This window comes from Podarcis erhardii (assembly GCF_964252035.2).
Source record: "Podarcis erhardii genome assembly, chromosome: 2".
NCBI classification, from domain to species: Eukaryota; Metazoa; Chordata; class Lepidosauria; order Squamata; family Lacertidae; genus Podarcis; species Podarcis erhardii.
The window spans coordinates 35,912,398-35,931,616 of record NC_138498.1 but is presented as its reverse complement, the minus strand read 5'-3'; the positions used below and the strand labels follow the sequence as shown (position 1 = coordinate 35,931,616).

Below are 19,219 nucleotides of genomic sequence, written 5' to 3'. Positions count from 1 at the left end.
CAAATAGGGTGCCATATTTCAATAAATGAAAATCCAGTTGTTGAGCTTTCTTTGCAAAACTTTTTTTTAAAAGTAGTTTTGGAGCTATTTTTAAGGGTTGCCATACGTATGGATTTTCCTGCAGTTTTCAGCGATTTCCACCCGGACACTGTTTCTGACAGCCAAATGGCTGGGAAATTCCATATGGCAGCCCTATAAGAGATTTTGCGATTCTTGCTTTTGCAATTGTTGCTTTGAAGTTCAATTGCTGCTAATATTGCTATTTTACACAATCCTTTTGTTTTTAATTTTATCTTTGTTGTTGTTTTTGCTTTAGCTTACTGTTCTTATAAACTACTCCAAATTTTAGAAAAGCATCACCAGCCATTTTGCAAAGAAGTGGTCAGTCAATGCTAATACCAAGAGTTTAGGTAAAGGGACCCCTGCCCGTTAGGTCCAGTCGCAGACAACTCTGGGGTTGAGGCGCTCATCTCACTTTACTGGCTGAGGGAGCCGGCGTACAGCTTCCAGGTCATGTGGCCAGAATGACTAAGCCGCTTCTGGTGAACCAGAGCAGCGCACGGAAACGCTGTTTACCTTCCCGTCGGAGCGGTACCTATTTATCTACTTGCACTTTGATGTGCTTTCGAACTGCTAGGTTGGCAGGAGCAGGGACCGAGCAACAGGAGCTCACCCCGTCGTGGGGATTTGAACTGCCAACCTTCTGATTGGCAAGCCCTAGGCTCTGTGGTTTAAACCACAGCGCCACCCGCGTCCCAATACCAAGAGTTTACTATGTAGTAATTAAAGTAGATTACCTCCCCCGCTCCTGGAATGCTCATATTATACTCTAAGCTCAGTATTGAATGTTGATGAAATATTTTGCTGATGCTCCATGTTTGGTGAGAACCCCATCTGTCTTTGCTCACTTCCATCACAGCTGCTAGACCAAAGAGGCACAGCCAAGTTGGCTTGTAGGAAGCTGGCATAGCTCTAGAAGAGCTAAAAGAAGCTTCAAAAGCAACCCAAAATAAAGTCACTGATAATTCATCCTTTCTCTTGGCTGGCTTCTCTGTAAGCACTTCTCTATTTCTGACACGTCTGTAAGAGTCAGGGGAATCACAGTAAAGCCTTCCTGAACTGTACCATCCTGCTCTTCACACAGAAACGGAGCATGTCAGGGAAAATGCCACTGCTGAACTCATCTCCTTGACATGCTGTTTTTCTGTGGACAACTTTCATTTGTGCAGGGGTGTGGTATTAAAACACACAAATTATGTGCATGCCACGCCAAAAGGGTGGCCCAGTGTGTTGCTACCTGGTGCTGCTGATAGTATAATCCAGGTTTTCAACCTTTTTGAGTCCACGGCTCCCTTGACCAACTACATTCTTTCTGCAGGACCCCTGTGGGGCTCAGGAGCCCAGTTATGTCACCCCTTCCTGCAGAGCTGGCAGCCCCTCACTCTTTTTCGAACACCCTCCCTTGTGGAGTGTTCCCTCAGCCTCCTCTCCTCTCCCCTCTCCTTGGGAGTCCTCCGGGCAGCCGCTGCAGCCACCCCAGATCTCTGAACTGCCCCCATCCCTACCCCAAAGAGAGGTGCCTCCTCACACTGCCCACAGGGGCCGAGGACATGTCTGTCCATTCCCAAAAGCAAGGGCTGGCAGACTGGCTGGCTGGGCTCCCTTGCCCACTTGCTTGCTTACTCCAAGGCGCCTCATCTCCTGGCAACCAGCACCCACTGGCCAGCCCCAGGGGCACCATTCGCCTGCGGACCTTGTAGCCAGGAAAGAGACGCAAGAGGACATCAAAAGGGGGAGGGGAGGAAAGAGGAACAGAGGCCAATGTTGCCCTTGGCACCCCTGACCATCATTCAAGGCACCCCAGGGTGCCATGGCACGCTGGTTGAAACCACTGGTATAATCAACTGGTTCCAACTTGTGTTTAAAGGGAGGTCTGCTTAGTCTAGCAGCTCAAGCTTTGTGATGTTTGATGCAGAAGATTATTTTTTCTTTTGCAAGAAGCAGTCTAACAGGTCAAATTTACTAAAGATTATGCATACCTTAACTTGCAGGGGTGCAGAGGAATGTATTTTGACTCGATGTAGCACGCCTGACATTATGCAAACCTTATCTTAATGACATCATTTAGGACACCTCAGCGAAACACATTAACTTCTGTAACTTGAGCAGACGAGGAAAGCAAACATGAAGGAGGCAAACTAATGCCTCAAAAAAAGGAGCGAACTTATCGGAGTAGCTGAAAAGACTCAGCCTAATACATTAACATGCTCAATAGTTTTGCTCTTCAAGCCTACTCAAAGAAGAGAAATAACCCCAAAGCATAACACTGTGAGACTTCCTATTACTGTATATACACTATCCATCAGACTTGTGGTTCTGCAGTAAGTCAGACCCCTGCTAGTTTAAGGCAGGCGTCTCTCTGCATACGTGACTCACAGCCAAAACAAGCACCTCCTTTTTCCTGCGTTTAAGGCCTACTGGACTAATCAGAGACTGAGAGGAGAAGAAAAACAAGGTAAGTTTCAAAACAAACTCCTCCTGTCAGCCATTTCCCATTGTGCTAATAATTTCCAGAGTGGCACCAGCCAACAAAAGAATGTTGGGTGGGGCCGTGGAAAATGCCAGGCTTCCATAGGAAGCCCTGCTTTGGGTCAGCAACAGGCTCTGGAATAATAAGGCTCACGTTCTCACAGGCCTCTTTTGTCAAGGAAGTCTACACACCCTTTGTAACTCTGTGGGGTAATGCTGGCTGTAAAACGTTGGCACTGCAAAGGCCCAAGCTCCCCTGAACACATGCCTTGACAATGTTTATCTGATCATTCAATAATCTCAACATATGTTGTGGAACGTTCCAAAATGGAAATTACCACCCATAAAGAAAAAGAAAGAAAGAAAACACAGGAGGAACTCAAATCTGTGTGGATGCTTTTTCATATGTGATTGCGGTGCATGCTTTGTTATGGAGCACTTTTACGCACAAAAAATGGATGTGTATTCCAGTTACCTTTGCTTCTTGTTCTAATCCTTGCAGCAGCCACTTGTGGAAGAATGGGATTACCAAGAATGGGAGCATAAATTTGCCCACTGATAATGGCCTACTGCCAATTAAACAGGCTTAGTTCTGCTTGAGAGCCAAGATAGGTTTAACAGGGCAGCCATCTTTCCTGTTCACATATAAAGTACTGTAATTTGAGGTGGGGGGTTGATAGGAGGTGACTGGTACTTAGAAGAGGCAGTATGTGGCCCCTGAGGCCTCTGTTTGCTGGTCCCTAATCTAAACACAGGGTGCGCCACCCCAATGGCTAGTCCACCATAAGCACACTGGCCTTACTGATTTTTCCTCAGATTCAACCATGAAGCTCACTGGATGCCATCAGGTGCTTCAGGATTAATTCACCTTGTAGCATCATGTCCCATCCTGCCCCCTCCCCCAGTTCTCACATGTGCACATATAGAGTGCATATGGACACACAGGACACAGACCAGCTGAAGAGCAAGGTTATTACCAACTCCACACTTACCGAATGATCAATCTCATGACCAAGGAGAGGGCAGATTACGTCCTCATTAGTGTTCTGGACTGGATAGAGAGGTTTACACCTCTCCCATTACTCCAGGCCTGTGTCTATTTTAATTTGTTTTATTAGTGTGCAGAGGTTAGCTCACAGCTCTAGAGGATAGGTTATCCCCCATGCAGGAGACCTGAAAACAGTATGAGTACAATCTAGCCAAGTTTTACCCCATTTATTTCAATGGAAGAATTAAAGCTGTTTCTGCCGTTGAAATCAATGGGGCTCAAAATGCTTGACTTTGAATGGATCACTCCCTTTCTCCTGGAGACCTAGGGAAGGTATAAAAAAGAGAGAAGGTAAACTATAATTATAATTTTTGCACATCAGCAAGACTGTTCTGCAATTATAATGGTAAATCTCAAGATGTATGTACCTATTATACGCAAGCAAGCTGCGTAATTGACAGCCATAATGCTGTGTTTCAGTTCCCACTGACTACTTTTTTGCTGTCCATTGCAATTAGAGGGTATTTCAGTGCCGTAAGCATGAAGTGTTATTGGTTGTGAAATTATTCACAACTGCAACATGCAGAAACATTGATACAACCCTGAATGATATATAACATGCATATGAAGAAACATTCCTTGCTACCCTGATTGTACCATCTGTATGTTTTGTAGTTTGGGGGTATTTGAGTTTGGTTTTCTTTGACTGCAATTCATATTGTGTGGGAGCTCTCGGAAGATTGAAAGTTTTCAGCCAACTCCTTGCCCCTCAAACGCAGGCATAATTTCTCACTGATTTGCCCTCAAATATTATGTCATGGTGTGTAATCATTTACAGTATTCTCATTTGTAGGGGGACTCAGTGCTGGTGAAAAGAGCCTGAGTTCCCAGCACTCTTTATTTTTTCAAATACCTTCTCCTTAATTTTCAAGCCAACATGTATCATATGTAAGCTCTCCCACTCCCTTGGTCCTGTCAGTACCAACAAGGATTTTTGTGATAACAGATTGCTGCCAAACAGCTAATGAGCTCATTCAGTGTGCAACTCTAAAAAAATCATCAAATTGCCACTGGGTTGAAAATGTGTGGCCTTACCATATACCAAGGCCCTTTCTAGCAGTGACTCTCTCCTGATCTCTCCCCCACCCCCAGCTCTGCTCCCCCTTTTTGGTTTAAATAGTGATGTCAGGGATCAAACCTAGGAATATACAACACGTGTCCATTATTGTCATTGCTACTGAGCAGAGTTAGATGTAAACCAGGAAACCCTCAGGCTTCACACAAGACAATATTATTTCTAGCAGTGGCACTTCCAGGAAGGTGCTTTCACTATGGAGCAGAGACTGGCAGGGCAGGGCACCAATTGGCTCTTTGTCTCTGATGTCACCAAGATACCTTCTAGACTAGAGAATTGCCAGAGAAGTTTTATACTTTTGTGAATAAGAAGACGAATTAACAGAGAAATGCATTGGCTATAAAAAGTCGTGTTTTCAAAACTGTAAAAATAAAACTAGGCAGGCAGCCCACCTGAAGCATGAGGAGCAAGAAGACAGGTAGCTCAGCCAGCATTCAGTTTCTTGGTGAACATATCTGTCATTTCAGTAGTGAAGCCTGGAGGAAGCCAGGCTCATCCCAAATCTAAGGGACACACGGTGATATTTGGGTCATAGATCCGTGGTAGAACATCTGCCTTACATACAGAAGGTTCCAAGTTCAATTCCTTGAATCTCCAGGTTGAGCTGAGAGAGACTTCCTGCCTCTAATCCTGGAGAGCTTCTGCCAGTCAGTGTAAGCAACACTGAACTAGATGGACCACTGGTCAGACTGCCTGTGCCTTACTATTTCCCCAAAACAACTGCCTCTAATGCCACTGGGCTCCACTCACAGCCTGGGTTACATATGTATGAAACAGCTGTACAGTAGTACCTTGGATCCCGAACACCTTGGAACTTGGATGCTTTTGCTCCCAAACGCTGCAAACCCGGAAGTGATTGTTGTGGTTTGCGAACGTTCTTTTGGAACCCAAACATATGACAGGGCTTCCGGAACTTCCTGCAGCCAATCAGAAGCCACGCTTTGGTTTCCGAACGTTTTGGAAGTCGAACGGACTTCCGGAACAGATTCCGTTCAACTTCCAAGGTACAACTGTGTTTTATTTCTAATAATAATAATAATAATAATAATAATAATAATAATAATTTATTATTTATACCCCGCCCATCTGGCTGGGCTTCCCCAGCCACTCTGGGCGGCTTCCAAAAAAATATTAAAATACTGTACTACATCAAACATGAAAAGCCTCCCTATGTGCTATGCATACATTTTAAATGATTTACTGTACTGTCTTGTTATGTGTTTTTCAAAACTGATTTAAAATACCCACAGTATTAATTCCATGTAGCTGAATGATAATCTTGGGCTAGCTTTAGCTTTCTTCAGCAAAGATAAGAATAACTGAGAAATGAAAGGCTCTGTGCCAATGCCTGGAGGAGCCCTTGCTGTTATTTAATTAGCTAAAATATTTCTTAACCTCCCATCAAAAGATTTCAGGGTTGCGTTTAAAAGTATGAAAACAATTGACACAGCATAGAAGTAAAATATTAAAATAGCAACTAGCATAATAAAAGGCGGGCTAAAAACAATAAACTAAGGAACAGAGAATACAGTTGTAACTTAACATTTCATATGGAAGCCCTGGACAACAAGGAAGGTCTTAAATCTCCTACTGAAAAGATTGTAATGCCAGATGTAAACAGAGTTTTGGCTCCAAGCCTCATTCTCTCCCTATCAAAGCCCTGGGTATCAACTCCTCGTATCACCTCTCAGATAATATCCTTGTGATGTCTTTCCCGCCATTTCATAAACTTGATAGCTGTTTTGGGATAGGGGGAAAATATACTGAAATGTACTTATAATCCAGCAAAGCCATCAGCTTGACTACCAACAAGCTGATGACTTTGCAGTTCTTGGGGATTCAACAAGGCCAATCTACAACTTTTTTCTGCCTGAGTTGGAACAACAAATAGTGCCCTTGCAGACCATTTGCATCAGACTCTAAGTTTGGCACTTGCAACAGAAAATCCCTAAAGCATCTCTCTCTAAGTGTAAAACAACAGTCATAATAACAACTTCTTCTTCTTCTTCTTCTTCTTCTTCTTCTTCTTCTTCTTCTTCTTCTTCACCACAATTTATGGCCTTTTATGACACACAAAACAATTTATTTACAGGTAGGTAGCCGTGTTGGTCTGCCGTAGTCGAAACAAAAAAAAAAAAAAATTCCTTCCAGTAGCACCTTAGAGACCAGCTAAGTTTGTTATTGGTATGAGCTTTCGTGTGCATGCACACTTCTTCAGATACACTTCAGAAGAAGTGTGCATGCACACAAGAGCTCCTGGAAGGAATTTTTTAATTTTGTTTCGAAAACAATTTATGGCCTTTTATGTCTGAGGCAACCACCTCACTCTACCTAATGATAGGGCCAGGTTTTGATTCAATAATGTGAGAAATTACACAGCAACTGGGCACAACTCTGCCCCGTTTGCTAGGGCCTAGCACATGGTAGTCCACTACGTGGCCCGAGGGCAGCATGCGGCGCTCAAGGCTTTTTTTGGTGGCCCTTGGCAACATTTGACAACCTCCTCACTGCAGCCCTTACACTGCCTACCCAAAGCAGGGTAAGGATGCACTGGACTTTGAGAAGGAGGCGTGAAGGCTCTGACAGGGACCTAGAGTCCTCCAGCCTTCTTCCAAAAGCCTGTGCTGTGTGCAGTAGCACTGGCCCAAGGTAATAATAATAAATAATATTAAATTTTATTTATACCCCACCCTCCCTGGCCAGAGTCGGGCTCAGGGCAGCTAACAACAGTAAAAATTACAGTAAAAACATAGTAGCGGGGTGGGGAAAACCAATTTAAAATACAGGTTAAAATGTAATTTAAAATGCAGCCTCATTTTAAAAGTAGCCCATAGATCAAAACCATAAGGGGAGGGAAACATAAGGGTCAGACTGAGTCCAAACCAAAGGCCAGGCGGAACAGCTCTGTATTGCGGGCCCTGCGGAAAGATGTCAAGTCCCGCAGGGTCCTAGTCTCTTGTGACAGAGTGTTCCACCAAGTCAGGGCCAGTACTGAAAAGGCCTTGGCCCTAGTTGAGACCAGTCTAACCACCTTGTGACTTGGGACCTCTAAAATATTGTCATTTGTGAACCTTAAGGTCCTCCGTGAGGCATACTAAGGTACTTCGTTGCCTGAGGTGAAGGACAAGTTGCCCCCATCCACCATTCCAAGTGGAATCTTATTTCGTTGTCTACTGGACAACGTCCTTTGCCACATCTTGAGGACAGCAGGCTAGTTTAGGGGGCACAGGCCACCTGGCACACACAATGCTGTCCTTCGACACCTTGCTATTTCTCCCTGCCTCCCCCTGCCCTGGCATTCAGAACCTTAGGTGGCTGCCTCACTAATGGTAGGGCAACCTGCTTGCAGTTTTCCCACAACAGTTATTCTATCCCTAAACCTATATTATCAACTCTGGGACACTTAACACAGAAAGCCTGAACTCAGTATGCAAATCCAGTGTCACCTTGGAGACATTACCTCACTGCTGGAGAAGGAGGGAAACAAGTAACAGGAGTCTGGAGTTGGCATGGAGTTTAGGAGAAGGTGATTAAATCAGTGTGAGGGAGCAACTTTGCTTCTTTTATTTTTTTAATCTTGGGAAACGAAACAAAGCAAATCACTAAGGCCATTCCTGAAGCTCTATGGATATTTATGTGCTTGGAAACAGCAGAGGAATGAAGGTGTCCCAGATTGTTCAGGGGAAAGAGAGGAAGCGACCGTTAAGAGGAGAGAATGAGTTATTTAATGCCTTGGATGAATGCCAAATCGTACAAAGTTTGTGTGTGTGAATTCTGCTTTCAGGGGATGTAAGTGATCAGTAGTACTGAATAAATGTTTGCCTTGCTGCACAACAGAACCGTTGGAAGCTTGAGTGTGTGGCGTTAACAATCTCTCATTCTTAAACTGTAAATTGTTCAGGACAATGGCTCTCTGTGTGGCTACCTTGTGTTTACATCTCTTGTATGGCCCTCACCTCCTGCTGTTCTGCTGCTGTCAACTTTTAATCATAGTGATGGTTTCAATATCACTCCCTCCTCTGAGTAAAACAAACAAAAGGAAAAGCCCCTAATATGGCATATGAAAGCATGACTCCTCAAGGGCAGTTGCCTACAATATTGGGTTATGCAACTGAGAGGTGCATTTTCCAGCCCCCACCCCCACCCCCCGCAATCTCTTGCATCCTTCTCACAAACAGCTGTAGAGCTCTTGGATGTACTGTACAGTGGTACCTCAGGTCAAGTATTTAATTCGTTCCGGAGGTCCGTTCTTAACCTGAAACTGTTCTTAACCTGAAGCAGCACTTCAGCTAATGGGGCCTCCCGCTGCCGCCGCGCCACTGGAGCACGATTTCTGTTCTCTTCCTGAAGCAAAGTTCTTAACCCGAGGTACTATTTCTGGGTTAGCAGAGTCTGCAACCTGAAGCGTATGTAACCCGAGGTACCACTGTATATGCCACAGTTTTCACAATTTAAAGTTGCATCCTTGTGCTGAGGAGAACGTCTACAGTCAACAGGAAAAATACCCTGGGCATTTCAATAATGATTTCAGCTATATAGTTACAAATCCAACAATATAATTGGAAGTTCAAATCACCTGTCAGCCTCAGGGCAAAAAGAAAAGAAAAGAGGAAGGCAGAAGTTTAATAAGGAAGAGCAATTCCATCTAAGGAATGTTTTGAATTCTGCTTTTGTCATGTTTTCTCTCAGGCTCTGGGTCTGTTCTAAATACTCCATAAGAAGAAGAAAACTCTTTAAAGAAATTGCTTGTCACTAGCATAGGTACACATCTTGAAATATCAAATGGGTACTAACAAGGGGTGGAATACAACACTGGGCTATGCTACATGTTCCCCTTGCACAAGCACATCAGCTTGCTGGACAGAACAATTTCCCTCCCCTCCCCATGTGATGTTCTCGGTGGCGCAGGAAGAAAGCCCCATTGCAAAAGTGGAAGCCCTTGTGGAGGGCTTCCACTTGAAAGGGTTCATTAGATTTTTCCTCACCAGTATAAGCTTAGGCTAGGTAATTTTTTATGGTTGTCACTGGAGTGCAGCTTTAGAATCTTGACATTCCTCACCTAATATTCTAGACAGAATGTGAAAGAGTAAATTCTGTTTAGTTAGCCTAAACCATGAATTTACAATGGGTGCTCGTGGGGGCAAAGAAGCCTTCCTTAATGCCCACAGTGTCCCATTCCCTTTCCCTGCCACCTGCTAAAATTAGGCTTGAAGGAAGCTGTCCATGAAAGTACAGTGTTACCTCGGGTTAAGTACTTAATTCGTTCCGGAGGTCCGTTCTTAACCTGAAACTGTTCTTAACCTGAAGCACCACTTTAGCTAATGGGGCTTCCTGCTGCTTCCGCACCGCCGGAGCACGATTTCTGTTCTCATCCTGAAGCAAAGTTCTTAATCCGAGGTACTATTTCTGGGTTAACGGAGTCTGTAACCTGAAGCGTATGTAACCTGAGGTACCACTACAATAGAAGGCTCCTGCGGTGAAGGAGGCAATTGCAATGTGGGGAAGGGTACAACTGGGGAGGGGTAAGTTAAATTGTGTGTGTGGCACCCACAACAGTTACTTCAGTTTGCAGATGTACCCCTGGCTTAGACATTTTTTGTTTGTTTGTTTTTAAGGACAATATGAAAAGGTCTGTAAGCCCCTGTGCTACCCAACTGAGCCATAATGAGTTAAGGAACATAATTGAGATTAGAAAGCAATAAAACTCTAGACATGTAGCTTTTCTTAATAACTTTCACTTCTTCCGGGAGACCAGGGCGAGGCTTTTGCAGGAGTCCAAAGTGCAGGCTCCTTCCTGTCGGCACTCATTCTGTAGTTAGAGAGAAAATACCACCATCCAGGAGGCAGTGGCCATAGCTTACTAGTGAAGCACACACTTTGCATACCAAAAGTCCTAAGTTCAATTTCCGGCATATCCAGGTAAAGCTGGAAAACACCTCTAGTTAGTGTAAAACAATACTGAGCTAGGTGGATAAGTGTGGTCTACAAAGGCTGCTTCATAGGCTAGGCTAGGCTAAAACGAGCAAGTTCATATTGCAGGAGTCTGGAGTCTATGACATCATCAGTTACATAAATGTTAAAGTCCCTGCTAAAGTTTAGTGGTTGTGCACACAAGACAGAGCCTTCTTTGTGGTGGCACCCTTGCTGTGAAACTCCTTTCCCTTGGAACTCCAGTTCTCTTCTTTGATTTTAAAGTTCAGGCATCAATTGAAGACCTATTTGTTCACCCAAGCTTTTGTGAGATAATGGTGTTCAGCACCTGGCTATGTATTTGGTGATGCTGAGATTCCATGCTATGGTTCACTGGAGGATATTCTAACATATTTTTATGCATACATTTCAATAGACTGGATGTTGTTTGAACATTACTGAACATTACCCTAAGCTGCATGTAGTAAGAAGAGTGATATAAAAATGCAACAAACAATCAATCTGTTGTTTATGTGAAACCTCTGACACAATGCTGAAAGGCTGGGGGAAAGGAGAAAGTGGCGGGGGGGGGAGAGAGAAGAAGTGAGCGCTTTCTCTTATCCCCACCCCCACACTTGTACATTCAGGAAGGTGTCTAGGTTTTTGTCCCTTGATAGCAGCCCTTAAGCTTGTGTGATACTGGAAGATGAACTCTTTCTTGTGCCCTGCAAGAATCATCCAGTGCTACCGCAAGCAAATGATACAACAGCTCTTTTGTTATACCCAAATCCCAGAAGATATGAAAGGACTCTGTGTTTGCTCCCCTCCCCTCTCTGTCTGTCTGTGGGCTGCTTGCTGTCTCTGTGGTGGCTTTTTTTTTGCACACACCCTTCCAGAATTCTGTTTTCGCAAGGCCCACAAACCTCCCTCTTCATCCCTGAAAGCGGGATGCAAGTTCTCTCAACCGTTTGGTCCAGCAGCTTGATGCTTCTTCTTGAGTCTGATGTAATGCTAATATCAACTTCCTAACTCTCTCTGATTGGCCGTTTCAGACAACCCATGATCCTGAAATCTCCTGATAGGAGAGGCTATAAGCACATACACTGTATGTAAACATCAAAACAGATAAGGTCCCCAACAACCCTTTGGTAGTTGGTGAAAGAATAATGCAAGATTTCAGGGCTTTCACAAAGCTTTCGCTCAAATACTGTAGAATGCAGAGGTAGATGTTTAGTGAAATATGGAAGATTGCACATGTTTACGTCAACAGACGTTGGCCCAATAAAGGTACCAGCCTGCCCATTTGGCTTACTTCCCTCTACACACAGTAGTGGCTGCCTACATGGGTGTAGTCAAAGGGGGGGCACACACACCCACAAAAATAATTGAAAAGCATTGAAAAAGGCTGCTCCCCGTAATGTCCTCTTTTTAGTATACCCTAAAAAAGCTTGACAACTTTGGCTGCCCCCCCAAAAAAATCCTGGCTACACCTATGGCTGTCTATGTGTATTTTGGGAACATCTCCAACACTTGAACTTTGAAGGATCCGAGCATCTTGGCCAATTGTTGCAGAAGCAATATACGTGTTGAGGGCGGCAAAGCACCCAGCTAAATGTGATATTGGAGGTCCATGATCCAACTTTTTCTCTTTGCTTATAAGCTGCTGTGCGATATGGGGCTTATTTGGACTAGGATTAGGGTGTTGGAGAGAGAGTTTAACCCTTTCCCACATACCATTTATTTAAAGCAGGGGAAATGCAAGTGTGTGGTAGGTCAGGCTTAATCCCATTGTGGATTTTCCATGATGTCTTGTTTCTGAGCTGCACCAGCATGGCCAGCGGGTGGCAACCCAGCTGTATCTCTGTTTACCTTTATAGTTTGATCCAGCTGCTATTTTTGTGTGTGTGTGCAAAAATGTTAACGTTTGTCCAACTCCAAATTTGTTCTGCAAGCAACTTTGGAAGAAAATTTAATGTATTTACAGAATGTGTGTGTGTGTGTGTGTGTGTGTGTGTGTGAGAGAGAGAGAGAGAGAGAGAGAGAGAGAGAGAGAGAGAGAGAAGGATGACAGTAGAATAAATGTATAACTAGGACAATGGGGATGGACCTGTGTTGAGATTAGTGCTGGTTTCTAAGCCTTGAGGCAGAAACTGCCTTCATGTTTTTTGTCTGCTCTCTTCAACCCTTATGCCTTCCATTTCGCATAGCCTACTCTACTGGCACCGTACAGAATACAGAAAGAGACACACAGCCTACACATGCCCACCCCAAATGCACAATTCCGCTTTGGACATGGAAGTGGAAGCCCAAAAGGTGTGAAGATGAGACATTTGCACATCTGTTTGGTACTGTTTTATAAGACAAAACACCTCTGCAGACAAAGCATGAGATCTAAGTACAGTAATGTTGCAAAGGTGAGAAAAAGGGCAGAGCTTGAATCAGAGGATAAGAGAAGTGTTAACCAATATGAGGAAGTACTGGGTGGGGGAAACTGGGGTTATAATGACCCAGGAAAGAAATGTCTCCTAGAAGAATTTGGCTTAAAGGAGGAGAAGGGAGCAGCTTGAGAGATAGCGAAAGAGAGACTGCAGGCATACAGATAGCAAAACGGAAGGCATGTCAGATAGCCCAAATGCTCGATATCACAACTTTTGGCTGAGTCGCAGACAAGCTGGTTCCTGGTTATTCCCTCCCACCAGAGACAAAAAACAAAACAGGCCTCTCATTCATCACATCAAATCTATACACAGTCGCCCTTCACACAAATATGTCTTGTCTGACTTAGTAGAAGTTCAGCTCTTACACAACCTCCTTGTAAAAAAGCAGTGAGGCACCTGTGACCCTTTAGAAGTTGTTGGACTCCAACTCGAACTCTGGGTCCAGTTGGCTTCATCTGAACACATGAAGAAGTTTTTGGGCATTCACAGAGAAGAACTTCATTTACTATACTAAACAGTTCTAAGATCAGAAGGGAGAACAGTCAATTGGGGGAACCAGAAGTCTTGTCTACTTAAGGACAGTCAATTATTCCAGAACTTAATTTCTAATTTCTGGTGTGAGTCGTTTTGCAGAAGTTCAATTCTCAGCTTATATTTGTAAAATACAGTAGTTTGAAGTTACACTAAAGAAGATGCTAAAGAAGTAGAATAAGCTTTTGTCACCATAGTAGATACATGTCAAGCAGCCTCCCCCAATTTGGTACCCTCCTAATGTTGTTTGACTACAACTCCCATCACCCCTATTGCTTGTGCCGGTTGGGGCTGATGGGAGTGCTAGTTGAAAACATCTGGAGGGCACCAGGCAGGACTCCGCCTTTCCACACAATTAAAAACCTGCTCAAGGCTGCTTACAACAAGACAAGATTTACATAGTTACAAACATAACAAAAGTAGCTGTGAACAATAAATAAAACACCCCAGAACCAAACTGAACGATTTCCACTTTGATAATAATTCATAATAAAATCTTAAAAGAAAGATGCAAAAAATTGGGAAAGGCCAATAGAGGATATCTTCAAGTATAAGGTATAATTTTAAGTAGACAACAGTAAAGAGGTACGTGTAACAGGTATCGCTACTAGATATTTTGCTACCACCCTCTGTCATCTTTCTGAATGAGGCTGCATGGCAGCAGGGTGTAGCTACATCCTCAGAATTTCTTGCAGAGAGAGAAGCCTGTGCAAGGAACTCTACAAACATGTGCTAATACTCCACCCCAAACAGAACTACAATAGCAGTAGTTTTATGCCACCAGAGCATTGTACTGTATACATCTGAAGCACTAAGAGGAGATAGCATAGACCAGAATTGAGACCAGTGGTCTCTAAAGCAAACGATAAAGCTGTTTGGCCCTTGAAAACTCATTAACCTGGAGCAAATCTCTGCTTTCTGTTTCCATTCTTAGTGTCTGCTACAAAAGGTTCTGCCAGGCACACTATTATTTTGAGCAGTTGCAACCTTTTCACTAGATTCCTGCTGCCTCTCCATGGTTTGATCTCTTTCAGGGGGGAATTCTGTGCTTCAGCCTCACCCCATCAGTTAAGCTACACACGGCACATTTGGCAAAGACCAGCCTGCTTGAGGAAGCATGGACAGGCAGTACTATGTATTGCCAACAATGGATGGCAGGAAATCTTGATAAAATGGAAGAACCAGTGGGGAACAACCAGCACAATGAGGGATATTTAAGAGGTAAGCCTCTTTCTTCCTCTTGTAATATACACAGCAGAAAACCTGAACACCTGAGGATTTAGCTCAGCTTAACACCATTGTCCTTGTTCCCTTTACCCAGTGCTCAGCTATCTGTTTAGTCCTGTAGCACCACTTCATGAATGTCCTTTCCATCTGCTAGCTCTCTTTTTCTTTCCTTCCAGGTGATTACACTCTCAAGACTTAGCCTTTCTATCACAAATGAAGTCACAGGGTACACGTTGGCTAGAAAACATTTTGCAGTGTGGGCTGTATGGGGTGAACAGAGCCCCACGTGAAAGATGTGTTTTAACATACAAAGGGAGATGTTGGTTGCCATTTACAGAGGGGAGAGGCCAGTTCTCTCTTTCCTTGTATTCTTGCCCACAGGCAAGCGATTCCCCGGTTTGCTGAAACTCTGCTGTTAAAAGCTAAATGGGCTTGTGCATTATGATATCCATGGCAAAGGCAGAAATCCCTTTTCTTCAGGGAAAAATGAAACAGTGCCTATTTGCCCTTTAGAAAGAAAAATCTAACCAGGAACAATCATTTGGACCCTGCTGGATCTTCCTCGGCCCTCTTTTGAGATTTAAAATGGATCCCCAGCCTGGATACCAGGCTCACTAATCTTTGAATGCTGTGGGGTGTTTAGTGGAGCAGACTTGTTCTCTGTGGGTCCAGAAGGCAGGACTAAAATGAATGAGTGGAAATTGCAGGGAAGCAGATCTTGGCGAAATCGTAGGATAACTGTCTGCCTCACAATAGGGTAGTATGCTGTCCTTTTTTGGGGGGGGGTTGTCGGGGGTTGTCCTGGCAGAGGATTGCCAGGGATGCTGTAAATGCATCCTGCACTGCAGATCCTGCTTTGAGTAGGGAGTGGACTGGAGGACCTCTAAGGTCCCTTCTGACTATGATTCATTGCACATATTCAGAGGCATTCTGTTTACTGCTACTTTGCATGTGTAACTGCTGAGCCTTCACACTGAATAAAGGTCTGTGAGGCTGAGCTTCAGTGAAGCATGGCCTGACCTCTAAATTACACTGTAACCCAGGCATCCCCAAACTCGGCCCTCCAGATGTTTTTGAGACTACAATTCCCATCATCCCTGATCACTGATCCTGTTAGCTAGGGATGATGGGAGTTGTAGTCCCAAAACATCTGGAGGGCTGAGTTTGGGGATGCCTGCTGTAACCCATTCTCTGACATCCACTCTACTCTCCTATCACATATAATTCCATCTTATTTGTCGTTCTATCATGCTTCCTGCTTATTCTGTTCCGAGCTGTCTCTTGCATTCAGACAGTCCTTCACAAAACCTCTTGCACACCATTTCCCTGCCTTATTCCATCCCTCACATTTGCCTTCCTTTCCTGGACATGCTACATCAGAATCTGCAATCAGGACAAATGTTTTATTTTCAGTTAAACAGAAATCACATCACAACACTGTTTAAACATTCTTAGTCTGAAATACAAACTCCTATCTAGATAAGAAGCTTGAGTATGTGTCCATCGTCCCAGACTTTAATAAATGATTCATCTTACAAAAGCACAGCTTCTGTCATCTCCCCAGCCCACCCCTATAAGTGCTCCTATGCCTTTAACAAATTTAATAGTTGCATGGCAGGTAGGCATTAAACAGGTTAAGCCTCTTCAATCATTTGTATCAACATGCTAGGATAGTATCCACAAACTGAACATCTGCCTAGAAACTGTCCATTATTTCATAATACAAGTTGTATACCAGTGCTGGTGGCATGTGTGAATGAATTACAGATACAGTACAGCTTTCTTGTGTGGTTGTTGTTCAAACAAACGAATCTCCAGGAAGAAGGAAAAAACTTGCCTGGCTCTGCAACATCAAACTGGCTGATCAACAACTTGTGCCAGGTTCAAGCGGCGCAAAGAGAAGAGAAAGCACATTACAAACTTTTTGAAAGTATACATGAACACACAGTGTCCTAGTGCCTACCTGGGTGAGAAGCCCTACGCTTCATTTAACGTCTCTCTGGTTAATCGATAGGCAAAACAATAAAAATAAAGGAAGCTCAGTGGCTGAGAACAGACATGAATTAATTCCACAAACCTCATTAGTGCTGGGTCTAATTCAAAGTCCAAATCCTGTGCAACAATCCAAATAGCAGGCACCCACACACCAAGCCAAGAAATTCCTCTAGAGGCAAGAGTTGTGCGGGGTGCGGAGGGAGGACTTCACTGCTTCATTGCCATTTCCAAATGAAAGTGGTGGTTTCTTCCTGGCTCTTCCCCCGCCCCCAGCTCCCCCAACTCCTGTTTTTATTTTAGATGCCAAATGGAAATCCTCAGGAAGGAAGGCAGGAAGAAGGAACTGGTGGATGTGACATACCTTTGCAGGGCTCCTGGTTCCTTCTGATCAAATGCTGTTGACTTCTACCTTCTCTCTCCTCTCTCTTTACTTCTGCTTTTTAGCACCCTCTGGCTGCCTTTCTCTCACCAAGAGCATATGGAAGAGTTGCAGAGCAGTAATGGGAACAGCTCTCAGGCAAGTGGAGTCTGAAGAGACAGTTTTATTTTAGCTCAGGTGTGCGCACAGAGGGGAGGCTGTCCGTGACTCAGGTCTGTCTGGCATGCCTGTGAGTTACGCACACCTGTATGGGCAAGAACAGCTCGGGCAGCCAAGCCTGCACTCCTTTCTTCCCAAACACATGCTCTTTTCTCGACGGGAAAAAAAAAATACTCCCACCCACAGGAAAAGGGGTTGACGCTAGGAGTGAGACAGAGCCCAACCCAGCTGAACGTCTGCAATGAAAATTTGCAAAAGGGGTTGTTAGATAGCAGGGGAAGGAAAACAAATCTGATAAGCTTGATGGTGCCACAAGACGATTCGCTCCAGTCCTTCAGTGTTTCATCCACACACGCACACAAAATAAAATTGGCCGGATTACTGCTTTGAAGTCCCTTTTCCCCCCAAGCCGGTTTTCTGTCTCTTTAGAGCTTGGCCCTCCAAACATCCTATGCTGTGGAAGTCAAGAGAGCATTGTGTTTTGGTATTTGAGCCCTGCGCAGCCCCCTGAGGAAAGGTCAGTAAAGTTCCTGCTATATCAACAAGCTCCAGCTCCCTATTTCCTTCGCTGCCAGACAAAAGCTTAATGACCGGCATCCTCTGTTTGTACCTCAAATAGGTGAAAGAACAATTGGACCCCACCATCTCTAGATTAAGTACCCCCAGACTAAAGCCCACAGTTTCCCAAGTCTGATTATATATCAGCCTAATTCCGCTAACTGGTGACTTGAAAGCACAATCCTGTTTGTGCAATTGGTCAGTACAGAGCTGGCTCTTCCAAGCGCTAAGCCACGAGATGTGTTTTAAGTGGGGATCATGCAAGAAGTGGTCATTTTTTTATGTCCTGTGATTTGCCCTAATAAAAGTCCACCCCAGGCTAATTTGCAGTGTGTAAACAAAGATGCAGCTATGGTTGGGAATTAAAGGAGAGAGGCTACTTTGTACTTTTTCCCAGCTGCTACTATGTGCGTCTCATAATTTAGAAAGCATTTAAAAGGCTTTTAAACTAGGCCCTTATTTCATCAGTAGGCTGGTTCCTAGCTGTGCGCCCTATGGGTTTTTCAAGACCAGAAGGATACATAGATGTATTTCTCATGCCAAACTGTGCTCCAAGTTCCAAAGGTTTAGGGCGAACAGAATCTAGATCAGTATCTACCTGTAGATCTCTAGGTAATTTGCAGTAGATAAGCAAGAGATTTTTGACTCCAGATGGCTTAACAATAGGAACAATTCCCACCTCCCACCCCAAACTGAGATGCTGAAATGAACAATACTTAAGAGGGAACCAGGAATTGGTTTTTGTATAAAAGGTCAGTGAACTCACTTCTGGTAATGAAAATAAATCTTCCTTAGTTCTAAATGTTTGTCTACCACTCTTTCTAAGCCATCATGTTGCACATTACCCTGGTATATGCATATTTCTGTACACATTATTACCTGGCTAGAGAACTGCACTGTGAAATTAGGCGTGTGGATTTTGAAGGATGGCTGTGTTTCAGTTCACATATTGTTTTGGAGAAAGCGAATTAGGCAAGCTTTTAAATGCAAACTGAGACAAATTTCTCTCCCATCCAAGAAAACCCCCACAAAGTAGATCCACAAGCTTGAAGTCAGCTCATTCCTGCTCTAGACAATACAAATGTAAATAATAGAGAAGGATGCCACTGCCAACCCGTTGTTAGGATCCATCGCACTGATAATCAGGGTGGGAGCTTACCGTTAAAAGCATGCCGTACAAAACCCCCACACATATACTAAATAAAAGAATGTACATTTTACCACCCCACCCCCCTCTCCTTCTTTCCCCCCTCTCTTCTTCCCCAACCTTATACTGCAGGCATAGGCAAACTCCGGCCCTCTAGATGTTTGGGACTACAATTTCCATCATCCCTAGCTAACGGGACCAGTGGTCAGGGATGATGGGAATT

The 19,219-nt window shown here is 44.0% G+C and overlaps 1 protein-coding gene across 2 annotated transcripts; it reads left to right on the top strand.

Annotated features, from left to right (window-relative positions):
- Nucleotides 1-1,671: 1,671 nt before the first annotated feature.
- On the top strand, nt 1,672-18,562 carry LOC309335701 (uncharacterized protein). 2 transcript variants are annotated; one of them, XM_081850962.1, is made up of 5 exons: nt 5,842-8,178; nt 12,770-12,875; nt 14,566-14,752; nt 17,721-17,808; nt 17,911-18,562. In XM_081850962.1, exons 1-5 carry the CDS (start codon nt 8,162-8,164, stop codon nt 17,912-17,914), a joined length of 402 nt encoding a protein of 133 aa, XP_081707088.1. In that variant the 5' UTR covers nt 5,842-8,161; the 3' UTR covers nt 17,915-18,562. The 2 variants fall into 2 exon arrangements, 1 of the variants encoding a protein (XP_081707088.1); XR_014153640.1 differs by lacking the exons at nt 5,842-8,178; nt 12,770-12,875 and adding an exon at nt 1,672-5,656 and having other exon boundaries at nt 17,721-18,562.
- The last annotated feature ends 657 nt before the right edge of the window (nt 18,563-19,219 follow it).